General features: G+C 47.3%; 1 protein-coding gene across 19 annotated transcripts in view; it reads left to right on the top strand.

Annotated features, from left to right (window-relative positions):
- Positions 1-24,367, top strand: part of TNXB (tenascin XB) — a 126,147-nt gene that overhangs the window by 42,613 nt on the left and 59,167 nt on the right. For 17 of the 19 annotated variants that reach the window (XM_079957396.1, XM_079957395.1, XM_079957400.1 and 14 more), the window contains exons 2-11: positions 2,770-3,220; positions 4,553-5,227; positions 6,125-6,237; positions 7,569-7,722; positions 9,758-10,039; positions 12,432-13,124; positions 16,127-16,459; positions 18,538-18,819; positions 22,860-23,168; positions 23,766-24,065. In XM_079957396.1, coding sequence (XP_079813522.1) covers positions 2,779-3,220; positions 4,553-5,227; positions 6,125-6,237; positions 7,569-7,722; positions 9,758-10,039; positions 12,432-13,124; positions 16,127-16,459; positions 18,538-18,819; positions 22,860-23,168; positions 23,766-24,065 — 3,583 coding nt within the window. In that variant the 5' untranslated portion in view covers positions 2,770-2,778. The remainder of the gene's footprint in view (positions 1-2,769; positions 3,221-4,552; positions 5,228-6,124; positions 6,238-7,568; positions 7,723-9,757; positions 10,040-12,431; positions 13,125-16,126; positions 16,460-18,537; positions 18,820-22,859; positions 23,169-23,765; positions 24,066-24,367) is intronic. The other 2 variants (XM_079957384.1, XM_079957388.1) reach the window with 2 other exon arrangements.

Here is a 24,367-nt window from a genome sequence, read left to right as displayed (position 1 = left end):
CTAAACTGGAGCAAATGCCTCTAGGGAGAAAACCTGCATCACCATTTATTCTGACGGAGCACTAAAGAGTGATTTTCCTCTGGGGAAAGCACTGAGATAAGCGGAAGTCTGAATAAGTGCTCAGACAGGAAGAGTTATGGCACAGGAACACAGGAAACTGCCTTATACGGAGTCAGAGCCACTGGTCCATCTAGCTCAGAATTGTCTACACTGACTGACAATGGGTCTCCAGGGTTTCAGGCGATAAACCCAGCCCTGCCTAGAGATGGGACCTCCTGCATGCAGATCAGATGCCCTACCCCTGAGCTCCATCCTTTCCCCTACTAAGCAGTTATGCGTCATTCATTGTGCGCCCATTTCCCTTTCACACATTGTGGCTACCAAGGAACATTTTATGCTGAATGTTTCAAGGTTGGAGCTTCTATCAACTCTGCTGTTTGCTGACTTAATTTTGTTTTTAATCTTCCTAAGCCACCCTGAGAGCTTTGGCTGAAGACTAGCCAATAAAGAACGAACCTTAAACAAACACATATTTTGAACTGTGGGTAACCCATTGTCGGACAATTATGTTTTCCTAACGTAGCTTTGGCCAAAAGCACCATCCCCCCTCTTGGCTATTACATGAAAGCTGATGCGGTGTAGCAGGCAGCCAAGGAGTTGAGCAGTGAATCAGGAGGTCCATGGTTCAAATTTCGCCTCAATTATAAACGGTGGTCTGAAGGAAGCCACTCTCTCTCAGCCAACTTCTAGGGGCTGAGGTCCCCTTGGGCCTTCAAATAAAATTAGGGGCTCCCCAGTGTTGATGGGCATTGCCATTCAAATGGCATGGGTGTGCTCATGAGGGGGGAGGCCTTACCTGGCCCCCCCAAATATTTTATTAAAGTTGGCAACCCCTAAATCTAGTACAGCATCCTGTTCTCACCATAGCCAACCAGACACAAGATGGACATGAGCCAACAGTTCTCTGCCTACCTGCTAGTCCCAGAAACAGTGGCGGTAGAAAAAAATTATGGCATCAACCTTTGTAGGGAGCAGTTGACCTTATCAGATGCCTCTCGCCAGAGTAGACATGGGAGTGGCCATTGCATGCAGCTAAATGCAGAACTGTCCAAATCATTCAGAAAAGGGATTTAGAATACCTTCGTTCCTCCAGAAAAGTATGCTGTTCTAAAATTCCGACCAGCTCTAAACCAGTGGCCATGACAGTGACAGGATGACAGACTTTGGAGTGGCATACGGTTCTTTATAATAAAAATAATAGTTTATTATTTATACCCCACCCCTCTGGGCGGCTCCCAACAGAATATTAAAAACACAATAAAACATCAAATGTTAAAAACTTCCCTATACAGGGTTGCCTGCAGATGTCTTCTAAAACTATCTAAAAGTCATAGAATCATAGAATCATAGAGTTGGAAGAGACCACAAGGGCCATCGAGTCCAACCCCCTGCCAAGCAGGAAACACCATCAGAGCACTCCTGACATATGGTTGTCAAGCCTCTGCTTAAAGACCTCCAAAGAAGGAGACTCCACCACACTCCTTGGCAGCAAATTCCACTGTCAAACAGCTCTTACTGTCAGGAAGTTCTTCCTAATGTTTAGGTGGAATCTTCTTTCTTGTAGTTTGGATCCATTGCTCCGTGTCCGCTTCTCTGGAGCAGCAGAAAACAACCTTTCTCCCTCCTCTATGTGACATCCTTTTATATATTTGAACATGGCTATCATATCACCCCTTAACCTCCTCTTCTCCAGGCTAAACATGCCCAGCTCCCTTAGCCGTTCCTCATAAGGCATCGTTTCCAGGCCTTTGACCATTTTGGTTGCCCTCCTCTGGACACGTTCTAGTTTGTCAGTGTCCTTCTTGAACTGTGGTGCCCAGAACTGGACACAGTACTCCAGGTGAGGTCTGACCAGAGCAGAATACAGTGGCACTATTACTTCCCTTGATCTAGATGCTATACTTCTATTGATAGTCAGATAGTTGTTTATTTCCTTGACATCCGATGGGAGGGCATTCCACTACCAAGAAAGCCTTCTGCCTGCTTCTGTAACCTCACTTCTTGTGGTGAGGGAACCGCCAAAAGGCCTTTGGAGTTGGACCGCAGTGTCCAGACTGAACAATGGGGGTGGAGACACTCCTTCAGGTATATTGGGCCGAGGCCGTTTAGGAGCAGAGACACGTGTGCTGGTATAGTCTCAGATTGCTTGTTATAGACCTGGGAGGAACAGACTTATGGAACTGTGGGAAGGAGGAGATCTTCAGCCTCCACAACTGCCTCATAGGGACAAAAACTACTGAGAAGAATTGCTGTGCTCATTAGGCCAAGCAACCTTGAGCAGGCCTTGTTTCTCCTAACAAATAGTTAGCATCACATATTCGCTGTGATTTATTGCTGGCTAGCTCTCTGAGTGTGAAAGAAATATTAGAAAACAGGACAGAAGTACAGTGGTTCCATTCTTAACCTGAAACTGTTCTTAACCCGAAGCACCACTTTAGCTAATGGGGCCTCCTGCTGCTGCCGCGCCGCCACCGCACAATTTCTGTTCTCATCCTGAAGCAAAGTTCTTAACCCAAGGTACTACTTCTGAGTTAGCGGAGTCTGTAACCTGAAGCGTATGTAACCTGAAGCATCTGTAACCCGAGGTACCACTGTACTTCCATAGTAATAGGAAAACAGATGCAATATTCCACATAACCAAATGCACCTTCAGATCCATTTTGTCGGCCCTCATCCATCCATCTGTTTTTGTTGCCATTTCCCTCACAGGTCCAGAGCATGGGGAGACAACCAAGACCCATGCCCTTCCTTCTGTTCCTCTTCTGGCTGGGGACCTCTTGGGAGGCGCATGTGCCCCACCGGGTCATCCCTTCCAACGCTACCGTTTTCTCTCATATCTACACGATAAAGCTGAAGGGAGATGGCACCGAGGATGAGGGAGCCTCCTCTGCACCTCAAGAGGCGCTGGGCCCTCCTGGCTCCTCCAGGGGAGGGGGCCTGTACGAGCACACGCTGGAAGGGCCAGACCAGGAGCATGTGGTCTTCACTCACCGCATCAACCTGCCCCAGCAATCCTGTGGGTGCCCCCCTGGCACCGAGGACACCCAGGACCTCTTGAGACGGCTGCAGGCACTAGAGAACGAAGTGCGGTCACTTCGGGACACCTGCCAGGCTGGGGGAGGCTGCTGCCCTGTGACCAGCAGTTCCCAGGCTAGTACAGGTAAGGCCTTGGAGAGGGTATACAGCACTGAAGTGACCCCCCTGGGGCACAAGGAAGCCTACCTCACAGGGTTCTTGTCATAGCTGCCAAGCGTCCCTTATTTGGCGGGACAGTCCCTTATATCAGCGCCATGTCCCGCTGCTGTCCCTTATTGATGATGTCCCTTAAATAAGCTACTGAAGGTAATGGGGCCCTTTCTATGTCCAGCTGTTTTTTGTCAACAACAAATTGTTGCTGTTTTTGTGTGTTGAATATATGCTATATGGTAATTTATGGACCTAATAGGTATCTAAAGCCATTTGCACGCAACCAAATATGTATTTTATCAAAGTAATTGTTCATCCCTTATTTTGGCTGCTGATCCCTTATTTTCGAGGCTGCTGGTCCATTATTTTCAAATCTTTAAGTTGACAGCTATGGTTCTTGTAGGGATGAAATGCAGGTGGGAGAGAATCCTGTATGCCACTACAGTTTCTTCCAAGGGAGGAAGACTCAGAGCCTGGGGAGTGGTGGTGGGACACTGATGAGCGGTCAGAGGGAGAAGACTGGGAGGAGGAGCAGGGTTTGGTGAGCTGGGAGACTCTGTGGCAATGTCCAGAATGAGAGGCAGAAGTTGAAGCAGGAGGGAGGTCAAGAGACATAGATGAGTCAGGCTTGTAAAGAGTCACAGGTGTCTCCCACTCCTGCTGCAACAAGCTCCCCTCCCCTCTGGTCTTCCAGAACCAGAAGAGGCATGAAAAGGGCAGAGGAGAGGTTGGCTTCACACGAGTCTCTGATTGCTTGGAAAAAAACCCTGGAAAGGATGGGACTTGGGCAGGAGGCAAGAACCTTCAGTCTTAGCAACTGCTTTATAGGGGCAAGGCCTACTAGAGATGAGCTGCTGTGCTCATTAGGCCTGACACTTCTGTTTCTATCGTGTTTTTTCTAATAAAGAGTTAACTTCAAGTTGCACAGTGTGATTTACTGATGGCTCGCTCCTGACAGGCGTGATATATAGGCAATACAGTCGTACCTTGGTTCACGAATGCCTTATGACTCAAACATTTTGGCTCCCGAACGCCACAAACCCGGAAGTGTTCCGGTTTGTGAACGCCCAACGCGGCTTTTGATTGAGTGCATCAAGCTCCTGCAGCCAATTGGAAGCCATACCTTGGTTTTGAACATTTTCAAACATTTTCAAAATCAAACAGACTTCTGGAACGGATTCCATTCACAAACCAAGGTATGACTGTATGTGCAAATAAATAAACCCACAAGATGGTTAGGTGTGGCCCGGCTTTCAGTCCCTGACCCCCTTCTTCCCTTCCCTACTTTCTCTCGCCCCTCACCTAGGCCAGACAGACACCCGCACCTTATGCTCGAACCATGGTTCCTTCGACCTCTCCCGCTGCCTGTGCGAATGCGAGGCAGGCTGGAGTGGCCCCACCTGTGCCGAGCCAACCTGCCCAGGTGGCTGTGGTGGCCCCCAGCGTGGCAAGTGCACGAACGGGCGCTGCCAGTGCCGCCCCGGCTACTCCGGTGCCCGCTGCGAGGAGCCACCTTCCTGCCCAGATGACTGCAACGACCAAGGGCGCTGTGTGGACGGGCGCTGTGCCTGCTTCCCTGGCTACTCTGGACCTTCCTGTGCCGACCTGGCCTGCCCGCAGGACTGCCAAGGTCGTGGCCGATGTGTGGATGGGCAGTGCGTGTGCGACCCCGGCTACTCCGGGCCTGACTGCGGGAGCCGGGCCTGCCCCAGCAACTGCAACCGGCGGGGAGAGTGCCACAACGGGCGGTGCGTCTGTGAGCCTGGCTTCACGGGCCCAGCCTGTGGAACCAAGGCCTGCCCCAATGACTGCAACCAGAGAGGCCGCTGCCTGAAAGGAGCCGTGTGCGCCTGCCACAAGGGGTATACCGGGCCGGACTGCGGGCAACTGGCATGTCCGGAGGACTGCAGCGGCCGTGGGGAGTGCCAGAACGGAGTGTGCCTCTGTCATGACGGTTATTCGGGAGAAGACTGTTCCATAGGTAGGTAGGAAACACCTGAAGACGAAATCGCTGCGGCCCAGTGGCTCAGGGTGTTGGGTTAGCTTCTCTTGCCCTCAGGCTATTTTGCAAGTTCCTCAGGCACTTCAGGTCAAACCCTGATGCTTGCCAACCGTGTAAGTGAGAGGAAGCCTTTGTTTTTCATAAGGGAAATAGTTGTCTTGTTCATCAATAGTAGGCAGCATACCAAACAAGCTTTTACATCCGGTATGAAAAGGTCTCTGATTTAGTGCTCATTTTTCTTTCGTTTAGGTGTTCATCCACGCTATTTTTGGTGATTGCAATTTTTTAAATAATTATACATTTTTTAAAAAAATTCATTACATTTACATTCATTTTTTTAAAAAATCTGCTTTTAATGTTTCATTTTAAATTGCTGTGACCTGCCCTGGGATATTGGGGTGAAGCACGAGCAATTATTATTGTTGTTATTATTATTATTATAAATTTTATATTGGTTTTTAAATCTGTCTTGAGGTTTTTGTTGCTTTGTTTTTAAAACAATGTTTTTTAAACATGTGTATATAAATCACCTTGAGGGGAATGTAATTCATGAATAAAATCATCTTAATTATCATAGGCACTCTGGTCACCCGATCACAGTCTTTCCTGCTGTGGTGTGATGTATTGTATTTCCATTTTTATTATTTCCCCCTCCTAAATTTGCATCTATACATATACTGTATAATTGCATATGCAAATGGCATGCAAGTTCTAGCCACCCTAGGCATCAGGACTTTTATCTTGCTGAGGTTCAGATCAATGCTCTTTTGGGGGACACGCTGGGGAGGGTGAGTGTTAAAAGAAGGCTGGAAATAAATTTGGTTTTCAACTCTTTCTGCCTCTCCACCACCCTCCTCTTGCTCTTGACCTGAACAGAGATTCCATCCATTGGCATCCATGTGAAAAATCGAGATGAGACGTCCTTCCGCTTGGAGTGGAACCGCCCGGAAGTATCTGTGGATGCGTATGAAATTCACGTGAAGCCCACAGTAAGCAACCACTCTTTGGGACAATGTGCTTCCACAGAAAGCAGGGAAGGGGGTGAAGGAATGGGTTTCCCAAACCCAAAACTGACTGTGCAGGCAGTTTGAAACTGCACCAACATCCCTATTTTTCCTTAGCTAAAATCCATTAACTTGAGCTCTGAGTCAATGTATAAACAAGTGCTCAGAGCCTTCTCCTTTATCAGTTTGTGACGGCAAGGATGACCTTGGCTGTTCTAGTGGAACAGGGATGACACTCTGTGCCTTATCTTATGTCCTGACCACAAAAGACGCACAGTCCTAAGTCCGGGAACAACGCCAGAGCGTGTTCTCGGAGATGATGACCTCTTCCTCCAAGATAAGAGTAGGAAGAGGAAGATCCTTTTATGGTCAGAAGTACAGGAAGGAATACCCTTTTATGGTTAAGAATACCAGAGCAAGAACATATGTGATGTCAACCTGCGTACATAGGCTGACGTGGTTGGAGGAAGGAGGGAGAGGGTGCCTGGAGGATATATATACTGCATGAAACTTCTCATTTCTTTGGACTTGCTGTGGACTCACCACGCAAGTGCCTTCTGCTATCCGGAGAGTAGAATAAACTCTTTCTTTGAACCAACCTCGGTGTCATTTGACTTCCTTCTTCCTGTCCCGGAGCAACGCAGACTCAATCGGTGAACTCCAACAAGGCTACAGGGGGAGATTGTAAGGGTGGGTCTTTGAGCAGGGGGCTTCATTCATTTGGCTAGAAAAATTGTGAATGGTGTATGGGGGGAGAGGGAATAGAGGTATATCAGGGCCGGCCCTAACATTAGCTAGAGTGAGACAGCCACTTCATGAGGCAGATGCTGAGGGGGGCGCCAGTGAGATGTTGGAGGGCAGAGCTGGTTGCCCTATGCAGCTTGCACTGTGCCAACTCAGCTAGCTTGCTGCCCTCAGTTGTGGTGGAGGGTGTTGCCCTATGATTCGTGCTAAAGTAAGATCCAGTTGCCCCTCCGGCTGGTTTCTGTAAGTGGGCTAGGGGCGCACCATTTTGTCTCAAGCAGCATAATATCTTGGGCTGGTGTTGAGGTCTCTCTTAACACTAGAACGTCATCCAGTGAACCCAGGTTGTGAGAGATTCAGGAGCGACAGAAAGGACTTCTTCACACTGTGCGTGGTTGAAATATGACATTCGCTACTGCTCGATGTGACGGTGGCAGCCAACTCAGAAAGCTTTAATAAGACCGGGCTGCGTGTGTGTATCAACACAACTGGGCACTGCCCAGCGGTGCGTTTTTGGGTGTTTCCTTCTGGTGCCGAAAAGTTACTCAGCACCTTTATCCTCTGATGTGCAGCAGGATCAGCAGGCAGGTGAATCAGTACGTCTGTCTGGCACGGAGACAGGCTTCGAACGCAGAGGGCTGACACCGGGAGAGGAATACACTGTCACTGTCCGGGCAGAAAAGGGGCAGCGCTACGGACCCCCCGTCACCCAGACCGTGCGTACACGTATGTAGCCTGGAGCAACGTGTTTCTCTTTTTAACACTTGATTGGGAGCTGCCCAGAGTGGCTGGGGAAACTCAGCCAAATGGGTGGGGTATAAATAATAAATTATTATTATTATTATTATTATTATTATTATTATTATTATTATCTCTTTTGTCCATCTCCACCCTTGCGGCCTGTTCCCAGTTCAGCTTTAGGAGTGCCCATCTCCAGTCTAAATTACTCTCTGTGGGGCAGTGATAACAATGATCATAGAATCATAGAACTGTAGTTGGAAGGGATCTTGAGGGTCACCTAGCCCAATTCCCTGCAACGCAGGAATCTTTTCGCCCGCAGCCTTCCCAGGTTGGGCTCAAACCAGCAACCTTCCAGTTAACAGCCAGAGGCACTGACCAAATGCACTGCACCACCTTATAACCCACCTTTCCTCCAGTTCTCCCTCTTCCCCTTTTATCCATAGGCAGAGAGGCAGGGACACCCAAAATCACCCACAACGTTCTTCTACACTTCTAGAAGTGGCCTTTTCATTGTGTGAAAGCTAAGCTACAACAAAGCTAAGCTGCAGAAATTAGCAGATAGTGGAATGTTTGGAAACAGGATGCACTGGTGTGCGAATGCAGTCTAATTCATGGAGGGTAAAGGCTCCAAGTGGCTACCGGTGGCGAACTTTGGGCTGTCACATTTCAGCGGTGCCCTGCGTGATGTCCAAATTCGCCCCTGCTGCCTCTCATGCTCCAATTTGCAGCATTGTTGTGGCGCCCCCTGCAGCGTGGTGCCCAGTGCAGCCAAACTGGTCACGCTATCGTAAAATGGCCTCTGTGGATGCTAACAGCAATGGCTATGTCCTGCCTCCACTGTCACAGCCAACATGCCTCCGAATAGCAGCTGTTGGGAATCTCCAGTGTCAAGAGAAGCGCTGGTCCTGTTTCAGGATTCCTTTTGGCATGATGGGCCCTTGGCCTGATGCAGCTGCAGAGCTTCTCTTACATTCTTATACCACCTTCCCCTGCATATTATATCCTTAACTGCACTTCTTCTTCTTCTCTGGCGATCACTGAGTAAGATTGTCTTCCATAAACACGGTTTTAACAGTGAGGCCGTTAGTGGCTGTGGAGTCCAATTCTGGATACGCACATCCTTCCACAGTGGGGACAGTGGTTTCCGGGTGGGAGTCGATCACGGTGAGGGTTTGCCAAATATGTCTTCCTCTTGGCACATTTCCCCCATTCGTCCTGAGTTTGAGCGTCTTCAAAGTCCATGACCACTTTGGTAAAGGCTGTTCTCCAACTGGAGTGCTCACAGGCCAGTGTTTCTCAATTGTTGGTGTTTATACTGCATTTTTTAAAGATTTGCCTTGAGACAGTCTGTAAACTTCTTCTGGCTCCCAGTACATTTCCGAGCACAATTCAAAGTGTTGGTGCTGACCTTTGAAGCCCTAAATGGCCTCGGTCCAGTATACCTGAAGGAGCATCTCCACCCGCATCGTTCTGCCCAGACACTGAGGTCCAGTGCCAAGGGCCTTTTGGCGGTTCCCTCGCTGCGAAAAGCCAAGTTACAGGGAACCAGGCAGAGGGCCTTCTTGGTAGTGGCACCCACCCTGTGGAACACCCTCCCACCAGATGTGGGAGACTTTTAGAAGACATTTGAAGGCAGCCCTGTTTAGGGAAGCTTTTAATGTTTAATAGGTTATTGTATTTTAATATTCTGTTGGAAGCCACCCAGAATGGCTGGGGAAACCCAGACAGATGGGCGGGGTATAAATAAATTATTATTATTATTATTATTATTATTATTATTATTATTATTATTAACCACCAGCATTACGCTGTCCGGTTTTAAGTATGGAATAGAACTAAACACCTGTACTTCCTGTTACACCCTGCACCAACAAATCAAGGTTCTAGTCCTCAGTTTTAAAGCGGCCTGCCTCCGCTCCCTCCCTGCTACTTTCATTCCGCACAAGCTCCTGCTGCCTCTAAGTGCCCTCCTGTCTCATTTGAGTGCCTTGTGTGCTATGTACATCTCTCCCCCTCCCAGGAGTAGCTCCTCCGCGTGGCCTGCAGTCGTCGCAGGTGACAGAAAACTCCATGACCTTGGAGTGGGAACCGCCAGCCTCTCGCCCTGACGGCTACATCCTGAGCTACGTGCCTCTGGTTGCCTCTCGGCCCGCCCAGGCTGTGAAGCGTGTGGAACTGCCTGCAGCGCCTGAAAACGTCACCCTGGATGAGCTGGAGAGCAGCACCCGATACCGCGTCACCATGTTCGCCCGCCAGAGCGGCGAGAACAGCCGAGCCAGCAGCATCATCGTCAGCACAACTGGTAGGGCCCCGGGAGTGACAGCTGGGAGCTAGGGTTGCCCCTTGTCTCAGCTGGGGATGCGGGAGAGATTCAATTTGTACCAAAAGACAGACCTACCTAATCCACACTTCCCGAAACAGTTTGCGATCCAGAACACAGCAAAGGCAAAGGGAAGCAGAGTGCTTGTGGTGATCACACAGGGTCCCCGGACGTTTGACGGTCTATTGATACCTGTGCCACCACTTTGATTGCCTCTTCGCTGCCACCAACCCGTTTCCCTCGGGTACACACAGTTGTTAACATTAACTAATAATCAGGTTTGTTTTTATAACCATGTACACGTTTAAGGTTTCCTAACAACTTCAAACTGATTATCCCAACAATCTATCTATCTGACTCCACCTAACAGTTCCTCTCACTCTCTCACCACACAACTCGACCAACCCACAGACTTATCCTCCCTCTTCCTTCTCCAACTCCCAACTCTCAACTGACTTCCAAAAACATCCACTCTAACTCTAACTCCTCCTATCAGTTTCCACTGGCCAATCACATCACACTTATTTTAACCCTTTCCTTATGACCCACCTAGGAGGCAAACGCCACAGCGCTCTTCCGATTGACCAACTCCCATTCCTGCTTTCAGTTCTTCAACCTAACAGGATGCCAACACCAAGTGCCTGATCTCTGCCACAGATACCTCTAGTACAAAACTGGTAGGGAAACAGGACTGGGTTTCATAGTCCATGCCATCTGCTTCCCTAACATGCAAATCAATCCACATGTGCGGCCAGCAGGTGAGCTTATGGGGCCACAGGTTATGCCACGTGGCAAGAGATTAAGGGAGAAGGATGGTTCAGGATGAGCAAAGGAGGCAGGTTTGCATTAAAATGTGAAGCTGACGTTCTCAGCTTTCGAAATAAGTGCATGAACTGAAACTCAGCTATCTTTCGAAATCTGCAATTCTCCCAGTTTTGATAAAGGACTAAAACCTCATGGTGAAATGAAAGAAATGGTCATAACAAAACTCAACAAATGTATGCCTAGGCCCAGCGATTCTTCATTGTTACTTCCTAACTCCTTGCTAGAACTAGGGACCTGCTCATACCTTAGCTTAATGTGGATTGTGAACCTCTTGTGTCTCCTTTGAATCCCCCACGTCGTTCTCCTCCAACTTCTGCTGTCCCCCATTTTCTCCTCCCTAAATTTGGAGATTCCCTATGCGATCGATGCAGCTCTCCTATTTGGATTTTCAAAGCATGAGGAATCTCTGACTTTAGGGGGGAGAAAGTGCAGGACAGCAGCAATTGGAGGAGAACACCACATGGACAAGGCCTGCATGTTCATCTGTCTCCAGCCTAGACAACAATGGTGGTGAAAAGGAGGCTCAGCAGTGGAAGACAACTGAGGCACCACCCCACTAACCTCATCCTGCCCTCAGCCAGTGCCCAACTGCCCGCCTTCTTTCTTAAAACCAGTCCAGGGGGTAAGCCCTGGCTGTCACCTTCCTTCTCCTTTAAGCCCAGCAATGCCCCTTGAAAAACTCAGCTCAGCAGGAAGGCAAAACTAGGACTAGTTGGCTCCACCTGCCATTGGCTCTGGCTCTTGCCTGTCATTGGCTATGGCTCCGCCTACTGTTGGGCTTCCCTGCCTTCCACCCCACGTCCCAAAGGGCACCAGTCCCAACAGCCATCCCTGGGGGGGCAAAGGCTGCCACTGCCTGCCTGCTTGCTGGGTCTTAACCTCACAGGCATTCAGGTGGCAAGAACAGTGAGCACGGAGGACAGCCACAGCAAGTAATGGCGGCAGTGAGAAGGTGGACTCTTTAAGGGTAATCGGGGTGTGGAGGGTGTCCTGGAGACAGCATCCCAGTAGGAAACGGCGTGCCGAAGGGTAACTGCAAGATGAATATGAAACTGCCCACATTCGGTGCCTCTCATCTTTCACCATAATCTTTCCCCCACGTCTTTTCTATCGAAGTATTATTACCATCTCATTATTTCCTTTCGACAGCTGCAGTGGTCAGAAGATGGCGTCCCTTTCTCTCCCACAGCCCTTTGTTCTTCCCTTCTCTTTACAGCTCACAGGTCTCTGGAGCTCCAACGCATGGAAAGCGCTACAAGGGTGATTTCTGAGGAGAGCTCAAACTAACTGCCTCGCTTTTATTGCAGCTGATGTGAGAGCTTGAAGGAAGGTTCCCAAGAAGGGGTCAGCAGCGCGCATGTCTCTTCTGTGGGGTGCCAACTCCATAGCAGGCTGTTTCAGAAGGGGTGGATGGGTGGGAAACCAGGGATTTTCTTACCAATTGGGAATCAACTCTGCAATTGATTTACCGCTTCCCATGCATCCCATCTCCACAGCTCACTTTCATCCCCTCCTTTGCTGTAACTGCCTCAATTTTTGATCCCACCAGCACCAGCTCCGAGCCAGCCAGTCCGCCAGTACTCCACACCACCCCCATCTTCTTCCCACCAAAGGCCTGACTCTTCCTCCTCTGGGCCTGGAGCTGGTCAGCCGGGCAATAGGCCACAGCCAGGCCGCAGCCCTTCCAACGTCGCCAAAGCTAAGGAGCTTTTCATGAAGAAAATGACAGAGAACATCTCGACCAAGCTCTCCCCGTACAACGGGACCCTCCTCGAGCGTTTGGAGAGCTACCTCCGCGCCATAAACTTCCCTCTCCATGGCAACCGGACCATACAGAGTGTGGCCAGGGACATATACATCTATCTAATTCTCCGGAAGCCAGAGGAGGTCATAGAGAGTTTCAAGGACCGGCTTGATAGAGAGACTGACGATCTGCTTCAGAAGACAGAATCCCCAACTGCGAGAGGCAGCTACTCCCACTCAGACCATCCCAAGCCGGCAGTTGTAGGCAGCTCCTCAGGCAGCATTGAGGTGTCTCTGGACAGCGTGAGAGGGGTCTCTGACAATGTGGTCATCCTCTACCGTAATACGGGGACTGGAGAAGTAGGGGAGCTGGTGGTGCCTGGAGATTCCTCCAGAGCAGTTATCACCGGATTGGATCCTGGCACAACCTACCATGTGGAAATCCACGGGGTGCTGAAAGGACGTTCCTCTAAGTCATACTCCTTTATAACTGCCACAGGTACCAGGATGGGTAGGACGTCCGTCTCCCAGGGTGGTTCGCTATCTCCTTCTTGCCTGTAATCATACAATCACATGCCTCGTCCGTGTTGCCACCAAACTGAATCTGTGTGCCGTCCAGACGTGTGTTGCTTTCGCATTCTCCAGAACAGGAGTGGGGAACCTTTTTTTTTTTAAGTCTCCACTCTCAGACCAAACGAGCAAGAGGCATTGTATTACATTCCAAGGACCTCTTCCAGCTAGTTGAAAAGACTTGAAGAGAGGGTGGAGCGTGACTGGCAAAGGTTGTGGCCTGGGGAAAATGTGGCCCTGGGAAAGTTCTGAGGGCCGGATTGAGGAAGGTAGAGGGCCGCATTCCGCTCACAGGCCTGAGGTTCCCCACCCCTGCTCCAGAAAGTCATTCAGACAGTGGCCTGCTAATTGTTTTCTCTTTTTCCTAATCAACAGCTTTCTTGACTTCCTCACTCGTATCGTTCTTCACGCCAATGTCACAGTGTCCACCAGCTAATTATCTTCTTCTTCCTGAAGCCAAATAATGCTATCACTTGCAGCTCCCGGAATTTTGTCCAGTCTGTTTTTTTGTGCTACACACTGCTTCTCACAGTCGCTGTGTTTGCCTTTGCTCCTTGTCTGTGTTGCCACAAGATCGTCTGAATGTCTGTGAACCAAACTACGATAGCCTTTGGAGGGGATCTAAACCCAAAAACAAAACAAACAAAAAACAGTTGTGGTTGGACTCCAACGCCCATGAGCCCCAACCAGCATGGCCACTGGGCAGCGGGATGATTCAAGGTGTAGTCCAGCAAGGCCTTGAGGGGCACCCCTTGTCCTATGAATTTGCTTGCAAACAAAGGAGTATTTATAGACTTCTTGATAAAAATGTTTATGATGATCCCAACAAAAAAAATTCCTTCCAGTAGCACCTTAAAGACCAACTAAGTTAGTTCTTGGTATGAGCTTTCGTGTGCATGCACACTTCTTCAGATACACAGATGATCCCAGTCAAGGATGATGATCCCAGTCAAGGATGATGCTAAATATAAATGAGGAAAACAGGGTAACTGAGAAGGATTTAATTTAAGTATTTCATTGCATTTTTATTCTGGTTTTCTGTCTAAAACACCAGCTTTGTCCAAACCTCCCCTTTTATCCTCTCTAAAACCCTGCTAGGTAGGTTAGACTGAAATATAGCAACCATCTCTAGATCACCAGTGCTCTAAACACAACCTCACACTGGCAGGTTATTGTATCTAGTTTTAAGTATTTAGTTTAAGGTTATGCCTTGAACATTTATTAGGAAGACCCAAAGAGTTAAAATAAAAGAGGGGACACCCCCCCCCAAAAAAAATAAACTTCACAATTTTTCACCTTCTGAATTTTGAAATTCCACTGAACTCTATGTTTCTGCGAAATGTTGTTTTGGCACTACTTCTCTGTCATGCGATTTATTTATTTATCTTCCATTGCGCACCCTTTTCCCAGCTACAGTCGCGTGCTGACCTTGTTCAAGAGTGGCTCTGGATACCTTTGTGTTTAACTGCTTTATTCTTCCTCCAGGCAAAGCAGTCGTCCCGAGCTGTTGCCTTCATGTTGCTTCTGTGCGGCTGAAAGATTTCTCCCTCAATCACACACTTTCTTTTGCAGCAATGTTGGCTTCCACCACGCACCCATCAAACCAGTTCACGTAGCTGCTGTTCCCACCATCCACTGCTCTGCATCTCTATGTGCTCACCTTGAAATTAACTGGGATATTTGAGTGGGGTGTGTGCGTGTGGTTTTTTCCAAGCAGGTGCTCTCTCTGACTGGGTGAAGAGGCCATAGAGGAAATGATTGGAGTTCTATCCAGTACCACAACGACTTCTGCCCATGTATCGGGACTTATTTTCCTCTCTCCATGTGCCTCATTTGCCCCCAGTGGGGAGGGACAGGGAGTCCCATTGCACAGATGGAAGTCCTTGTGCTAAAAGGATGATTTTGTGGGATACAACCCTTTTCTCACCCCTTCTTCTTGACAGGGTCAGCTCTGATACAGGTTTGGCTAGCATACTTCTCCACTGAACTGGCCCCTGCTCTCCCCTAAAATCAGCATTCTTGATTAGAATTAAAACAAAGTTATGTTTGGGCATGTAATTCTTAATAAAATTTATCCTCATTCAAATTTTCTTGGCAAATTAGGTCTAGGGTGAAAGTGGAGGGTGAGTTTAGTGTAAATACTCTCACTCATTGCAAAAAAAGAAAACAAAAAACGCACAGCCCTACAAAAAAACCTAAAGCAGTATAATAATAATAATAATAATAATAATAATAATAATAATAATAATTTATTATTTGTACCCCGCCCATCTGGCTGGGTTTCCCCAGCCACTCTGGGCGGCTTCCAACAAGGATGAAAAATACACTAAAAGGTCACATATTAAAAACTTCCCTGAACAGGGCTGCCTTCAGATGTCTTCTGAATGTCAGGTAGTTGTTTATCGCTTTGACATCTGATGGGAGGGCATTCCACAGGGTGGGCGCCACTACCAAGAAGGCCCTCTGCCTGGTTCCCTGTAACTTGACCTCTCGCAGTGAGGGAACCGCCAGAAGGCCCTCGGAGCTGGACCTCAGTGTCCGGGCAGAACGATGGGGGAGGAGACGCTCCTTCAGATATACTGGACCGAGGCCATTTAGGGCTTTAAAGGTCAGCACCAACACTTTGAATTGTGCTCGGAAACGTATATACATTTTGTTAAATAAAATAAATAAATAAATAGCACAGGGCCTGGAGCCCTCTTGAGATGTGCTGTCAGTGACCCATGCCCTAAGTTTATGGACTGCCACATTATTTACTAGCTAAAGCCGTCACATAGCCTTCAGGGGCAGCCCACTGTCATTGAGTACACTACAGTAGTCAATATGCCTTTCACTCCTTATTCCATGCCCAGGGAACGGGGAGGTATGCTAGTTGGAGTAAAGCTGGGGAGGAGGTTGCAATTTTCTCACCCGACATCTCTCTTTCTTCAGCTCCAGGATCTCCTTCAGCTGCCAAGACCCAAACTTTCCCTAGACTCACCACAAAAAGCCCTGAAGTGCCACTGCAGGACCTGACTGTGACGGACATCTCTCCGGACAGTCTCCGTGTGACTTGGTCGGCCCCACCCAGTTCCTTCCGCAGCTTTTCCCTTCAGTACAGGGACCCCAAATCCAGTGCCCCACCAGGGGAAATCAGAGTACCGGGGACAGAGAGAAGCGTCACCGTGATGGGTTTGACCCCCAGAACGGAGTACGAACTGGAGTTAAGTGGGGAGAAACCTGATGGGAGCTACAATCCTCCTCTAACTACAAAGACATCCACAGGTACATCACTCTGGGCTCCCCGAATTGAGGACGCTGCCATATGCAGAGTCAGATCATGGTAGCTCAGTATTGCCTACACTGACTTGCAAGAGCTGGCCAGGGTTTCAGTGGGCAATCCCAGCCATGCAAGGGAGCGAACCAAGGACCTTCTCCATTTAGAAGAGATGCTCTAGGCATGAGCCACAACCCTCATTTACTCAGCTATATTTGATCACCTTTCTTTTTTCTAGGCCTCCTTTACTTTGTTTCAGAACCTGCACAAAGTCGACTTCATAACACCTCTTATAATATTTCTGAAACAAACCCAGAAGTTTTCTAACTCACTAACTCCCATATTTCTTCCAGACACATATTTTGGGGTTCAGCAGCCCGCTTCTCCGTTCTGGTGTGATAAACGCCAAATTTTTTCCATTCCACTTTGCAGGATTCTGAGATGTTGGCGGTTATTTCTCATGAGCTGCTTGCTGGGTGTGGGATGGGGGTCGGGCAACACTGAATCCTAGGGCATAAGGGAAGGCGGTCCCCACAACCATTCTAGAGGGTTACCTAGCAAGAGTTGCCATGCTGATTAGCCTCTATACTGCTGCAGTAATTAGTTACATTTTACATACTGTATTTTGGTTTTGTATTTTTTTAATATGATGGAAACTGCCCTGGGATCACCCTTGCAGTGGTGTGCTGTGACTTCAGCACCTGCTTTTAGCATTGCGGCACCAGTTTCCTGAAATCCACTTCCCATCAAAGTGAATCAAGCCCCAACTTGCCTGTGTTCTTTCAGTGTTATATTGCTAACCTCCCTTTCCTCCCAACTCCTTCCCAAATTAGGCTGCACACACACCCTACTTTGAAAGCACATCTCCACACCTCCAGTATTCTGGGAACTATAGTATACCCCTCACAGAGCTATAATTCCCAACAGCCTTATACATTTCCCAGGCTTCTTGGGGGGACATGATGTGCTTTCAATATTTCTTCTTCTTCTTCTTCTTCGGCGATCACTCATAGCCGAGTAAGATTGTCTTCCATAAACACAGTTTTAACAATGAGTCCGTAGTCTGTGGAGGCCAATTCTGGATCCACATGTCCTTCCACAGTGGGGATATTGGTTCCCAGGCGGGAGTTGATCATGGTGTAGATTTGCCAAACGTGCTTTCCTCTTAGCATGTTTCTCCCTTGTTTCCATGCAGCCTTGATCTGTTTTATTTCTACAGTTTTCAGTTCTCATTATTAGTGCTTCAGTGCTGTGTTGTGATCTGTGTTGTATATTCTGTTCTATATCTGTATACTGAAGAACATAAGATGAGCCTGCTGAATCAGACCAAAGGCCCATCAAGTCCAGCATCCATCCTCTTCTCATAGTGGCCAACCGGATGCCTGTGGGAAGCTTGCAAGTGAGATATGAGCACAACAGCACTCTGTCTACCTTTGATTTCCAGTAACTCACATTCAGAGGCAGAGCACAGCCATCGTGGCTAACAGCTGTTGATAGCCATTGATAGCCTCCCAGAGTGGCTGGGGAAACCCAGCCAGATGGGCAGGCTATAAATAATAATAATTATCATTAGTATCATTAGTATTATTGCCTTGCCTCCATGAATTTGTCTAATCCTCTTTTAAAACCATTCAAGCTGGCGGCCATCACTGGCTCCTATAGACACCGCTTGGGTAGTTTTCTGAAAATATAGTGGTGTAGAAATCTGGAAATCAATGAATTAAAGAATGCAACTGATAACCTACCGTGAAATAAACTTCTTCGGTCCAGAGGAGGGACTGGACTGTAGCCAAGTTGCTCACAGTCCACTGTCCCCTGGGCTCATGGATAGTGTCATTATACAGTTTGGTCATTAGGTGGCACTAGACTTGGTTGCGTAAGATAGAAAACAGATCACGAAACAGTATTAAAACCAGCAAGAATTAAAAACTGCAGAAATAAAATAGACTTATTCTGGGCAGGCTTGGTAAAATAAAATAAAAATACTTGGGGATTAGGATAATTATATTTTCTCCCACCTGCTTACTTCTTTCCTTCTTAAGAGTTCGGCAGCCATCATCCTCTCCTCCTCTTGTTCATTTTTCAGCCCCGGCACCAGCCCTGGAGAAGCCCACTTTGGGGCACCTCTCCGTCTCGGACGTCAAAGAGAACTCTGCCCGCCTGTCCTGGGACGTCCCCACGGGGACCTTTGACTCCTTTTTGATCCAGTATAAAGATGCCGAGGGCAAGCCGAAGAGTCTGCCCGTGGACGGAGGATCCCAGGAGGTCACCATCTATGACCTAGTGCCTTCCCGGAAGTACAAGTTCAGCCTTTATGGACTCGTAGGCCGCAAGAGACATGGCCCTGTTTCCACAGAGATGGTTACAGGTGAGCGATGTCTCTCCAGAATGTTGGTTGGCATGCTTCTTGATTTTTAGAGTTGAAATGAGTTTGGGGTGGGGGGTGGGGGGATGCCGAGCAAATCCTAAATCAAATTGGCTTGCAAAAATAAGTCGCCATCACTATCCTGGACTCCTTCAGGGGGAACACCAGGGTGTGAAATTTATAAATTTATAAATTAATACATAATACCTGTTCCCTTCAGGTATGAGTGTTGTTGCTTTTGCAGCCAAAACAGTGTCGTCCATGCAAAAGAGGGACTATGTATATACCTATGTATTCCAACGCTCCCAGTTATGCAGACCGTTGGATCCATCTGTTTTTCTTTCTTTTAAAAGTGCATTTGAATTGGCATATTATCTACAAAGTAATTGACAATACTTCAGTTTTATAAACTGAACTTCACAGTCGGGAGTCAAAAAAAGGAAGCATGAACATTTCTAAATTTTCAGAAGTAATATTCGGAGCCTGAATTCCGCCCTGTCTCAGATTTGTAAAATGTGCAAACGTTAATTCAAGGCAGCCTAATCTGCTGGAATCTCTGCTGCTTCTGAAATGCTCATGTAATTTCCAGGCCTTCCTAACTTTATCCAGGTCTGTAATTCTGCAGAAACACAGACACTCAATATGTGGTACTGAGCACAGGATTAAGAATGTAAGAGCCTGTCTGCTGGATCAGGCCATGGGTGCTATGCAGCATGCATGGCCCTGGCACTGAAATTTGTGGGTGCCCAGCCAAATTCATGAGGAATTTTGTGGGTGCTCAGGCACCCAGGGGGTTGGCACCTATGCATTCAGAGATGTACCACTTTTGACTTTAGAGGCAGCATATAGCCAATATTACAAATAGGTCCTGATATTTTTGTTTTCCATGAAACTGTCTAATCCCCTCTTTAAAGCCGTCCAGGTTGGCTGCCACTGCTACACCCTGTGGTAGCAAATGCGACTGTTCAAATCTGCCCTGTGGAAGGAAACACTTCCTCCTGGAATATCCAACCGTTGAGAGAGAGAGAGAGAGAGAGAGAGAGAGAGAGAGAGAGAGAGAGAATGCCATTTCATTTCCATTTCATTCCCTGCTCTGGAGTGCTTACTGGATTTCAGGAAATTCAAAACGGCTGCCACCATCAAAATGGCTTCCTCTGTTGCCACTCAGTCTTATAGAACCAGTACACATTTTTACAGGGTGGGCGGATCATTTCCCTCAAGAAGCTTATTTTAGTCAATAGGTGCTGTGTTAATCGTACGCCTCCCCAAAAGGACAGTGATAGAAGCCAGGCGTGTTAGAAACACAAAGTCAAACTGTGCCGTTCCAGTCAGTCCTGGTTTTGAACCTGGAATGCACAGGGAGACTTTAGTTGCATTTAGATTTCTTTGTTTCCTTTTCCAGATAGAAATGTCTTGTAAAAGCCCAGAGATGTTTTACTTGAAAACAGGCCCAAAGGTTTAAAAACTATCCCATCATGGTGTTGCTTTAAAAAAAAAAAATATCCAGGAGGAGGGAGGAATCAGAGAGAAACTGTCCATGTCCCATGTATGCCTAATCTATAGTAAGCCCTACTGAGTTCCATGGGATTTACTCCCAAGTAAACATGGCGCTGATGAGTTGGCAAAATGGTTTGGCCAAAGAAAAAGTAAGCTGAGGACAAAGTACCTCTTCTAGGCCCAAGGGTGTGGGCAGCAGAATACAGCTGTATCTGTGAAGAAGCTCTGACCAAAAGGCAGGAATGGAATTTTTATGACTCAAAGTTATTACACTGAGGCAACAGTAACCCCTTTCAGGCCAGGCCTCTGGTCTGAATCCAACACTTGTGGCCCTGGGAGTGTCAGATGTCAAGGAAATACTATCTGACTTTTAGAAGACATCTGAAGGCAGCCCTGTATAGGGAAGTTTTTAATGTTTGGTTTTTTACTGTGCTTAATATTTTTAATTTGTTGGAAGCCGCCCCAAAGTGGCTGCGGCATATAAATAATAAATTTTCATCATCTTCATCATCATCATCTGAGCTCAGCTCTCCAACTTTCTGTTTATATCTAAACTCTAAAGACAGTTTCCTCCTCACAAAATTCATCATGCCCTCCAACATTTTTCAAATGAAAATAGGGGTGTCCTATTCCATAACAACAATTTTACTATTTATACCCCGCCCATCTCACTGGGTTGGCCCAGTCATACCAGGCAGCTTCCAACATATATGAAAACATAATTAAACATTAAGCAAACCTCTGTATGGAGAGCTGCCTTCAGATAGCTCCATACCCTCCAACATTTCCAAGGAAAACACGGTCATCCTACCATACCCTCCAACATTATTCTGATGAAAATAGGGGCATCCTAAGGGAAAGCGGGACATTCCTGGATCAAATCAGTCACCAGGACAGCTTTTGTAGCCCCAGGACTGTCTCTGGGAAATAGGGACACTTGGAGGGTCTGATTCATGTGAAAGGATGGGGTTTGGGGTACGAGGTTCTGCTTTCTTATATCATTGGATTTTTCTGCCAAGCATAAGGAAAATTTGCTGAGGAGATAAGATAATGTTCCTATCATGTACAATTTCCCAGAGTTGCTTCTTCTGGAATAAGTTGGCAAACTTCACAAAATTTTGCTTTAATCACTATTTCTCTACAGCTCTGGCCCAGTTCTTCCTAGTCCCGCCCTGACAAACCAGCCTCTTTACTGCACTGGTTATCTTTCAGCATAGCTCTGCTCATCCTCTGTTTGGTCTTTACTACACTTCTATTAACACACAAAATAAATATCCACAAATACATAATGTATAAACCATTATAAAAAATAGCACAGCTCAGAACATGGATGGGGGCGGGGAGGAGAGAGAAATATGGTTCACGTCACATTTTACGCAACTAATTCTGACTTATATATACAAACTGAAGCACAACTATCTTTCAAAATATGCACTTCTCTGAATTTTGTGACGCTGTTCTCTGAATCATGTGTCCAAAAAAATTGTATACTAGGCCAAGTATGAACAAAGATGGGAATAACATATAAAATGCATTGATTTAGCCCTGTGAGATAGCTCAGTTGGTAGAGCACGAGACGCTTAATTTCAGAGTCGTGGGTCTGAGCCCCATGTTGGGCAAAAGATTTCTGCATCGCAGGGGGTTGGACTAGGTGATCCTAGTGGTCCCCTCCACCTCTATAATTCTATGATTCAAGGGGATATTGCTTGCAATTTATCACAACAACAACTCAGTAACTCGGAGCAGGGCTTCTAGTGCAGCTGCCCTTTCTCAGTGGAATAGCATTACTGTTGAGATACAACAGGTGCCCCATCAACATTTTCGGTAAACAACTGAAGACATTAAACAACTGAAGACATCTTTGTTCCAACAGCCTTTCCTAGATGGGTAAATGGTCTATACCAGGGGTGGCCAACTCCCAAGAGACTGTGAAGTACTCACAGAGTTAAAAACTGGCAGTGATCTACCCCCTTTTTGGGGGTTCGGGTCAAAGTTGTTGAGTTTTTTTCAGGGAGGAAGTAAAATGTTGAGCTTTTTTTTAAAGGGGAGTCACAGTTGTTCAGCTTCTTTGGGGGGAGCCACTGATCTACTGCAGACATCCAGTGATCTACTGGTAGATCACGATCAACCTGTTGGACATGCCTGGTCTATACCACAAGTCCTGTTAGTATTTTTGTCTTGTTTTAAATTTATTTGCTGTATTTGTGTATTTAACTGTTTTTAATTTTCTTATATGAAAATCACCTTGAGGTGATTTTAATAATAATAATAATTTATTAGACTTGTTAGTCTATTGCTACCAAAATGTCTCCGATGTATGTCTTGTGCAAAATTGCATGCAACAATGTGAATATAAGGGGGGAAATGCACAAAAATGCTGATTTATTTTTATTTTTTTTGCAAGTTGATGTGGAAATATGGAGAACTGAACTGAAACCTGGAAAAACGAGAAACTCAGAAAAATTGACACTGGCAGATCCATCCTTAGCTCAGTCCCAGCACTCCCTTATATATATATATATATTCTTTGCTTTTTTACTCTCTAGGCAAAGTCCCAGCTCCAGAAAAGAAGCCAGAGAGAGAAGTGACAGCTCCACCCGGCCTGGGAGAACTCTCCGCCTCAGATATCACCAGCAGTTCTGTTCGCCTCTCCTGGAGTGTTCCCTCTGGGAGATTTGATTCCTTCCTGGTCCAGTACAAGGATGCTGAGGGCAGACCCCAAGTGCTGCCCATGGAGGGGGACTCCCGCCAAGTCACCATCCCTAGCCTGGCTCCTTCCCGCAAATACAGGTTCAATCTCTACGGCATCTCCGGTCGCAAACGTCTTGGCCCAGCCACAACAGATGTCATCACAGGTCAGCAGAAGGCCTGCCATGAACTGTGTTTGCAGGAAGTGGCGTATTTCCCCCACTCTAACCCATTTCCTTTTCCAGGGCGTAGTGTTTCGTTTTTGCTTCACCCAGGACGCAACTGTACACAGAATTCAATCTGTCTTTGCATCTAGACAATGAGAGGACAAGTGTGGCTGTTACCCGACTTATCTGGGTGTAAGCCCCCTTGAATTCTGAGTAAGACTCATTTAGGATTGTGCTGTAACATGCTTTCACCTTCTCTGAAGCCCTGCAAAAGTTTTGTGTGCTGAAAGTGCTCTTTTAAAAACCAGTGACCTTGGATTATATGAAAGGATGGGTGCCACCTATCCACATAAGCACTCCTGTGGTTTTTTCAACAGGCGAAACGAAAATAAACACCCAGAACAAGGGCTGACATTCAAGGTGCATTTTATAGCTCAGTCCTACATATTCAGCTGCTTTTCCCACCATGACCAGGAAAGCAGGAATGAGAGCGCAGGCTTAGAAACATTATGTGTGGGTCTTTAGGCCTATTGAGGGCTGCTGCTGCTGCTGCTGCTGCTGCCTTTTATTATAATTCGTCTTGCTTCCCCATAACAGCATCACGGGACGAAGAGCCTGTACCTGAGCCTGAGCCGGAACCTGTCCTTGGTGACCTCTTAGTCTCGGATGCCACCAGCAACTCTGTCCGTCTCACATGGAGTGTCCCCACTGGCAACTTTGACTCCTTCTTTCTCCAGTACAAGGACCCCGAGGGCAATGACCAAGCCCTGACCGTAGACCTACATTCCCGCGAGGCCATTGTTCCTAATTTGGTTCCTTCCCAAAGATACAGATTCTTCCTCTATGGAATCTCTGGGCCCCAGCGTCTTGGACCTGTCTCAGCTGATGCCACCACAGGTTAGCACAAGCATTCAGTCCACGTATATGCCTTTTCTAACTGTCAGAGCATTCGTCCTCTTTCTCCTTTTGGGATGGCAAGGTCAGAAAAAGACGGAACCACAATCTGAATCCTAAAACTTTGGAACGCCATCTCGTTCTGTGGTGCTACGAGAGCAGTGGATTCGTTTTGCGATTTTTTTCACAGTGCATGTCTGCCCATGACAAAATTAAATGAGCAGCAAGCTTATTTCACAGCCATTACTAAAGAAACACAGGAACTGTCGTGCTGCTAACGAGCCATGCAAATTGCAGTGCTACTA

The sequence above is a fragment of the Podarcis cretensis genome, assembly GCF_951804945.1.
Source record: "Podarcis cretensis genome assembly, chromosome: 2".
NCBI classification, from domain to species: Eukaryota; Metazoa; Chordata; class Lepidosauria; order Squamata; family Lacertidae; genus Podarcis; species Podarcis cretensis.
The sequence above is the reverse complement of the archived record's forward strand: the minus strand, read 5'-3'. Positions and strand labels throughout refer to the sequence as shown.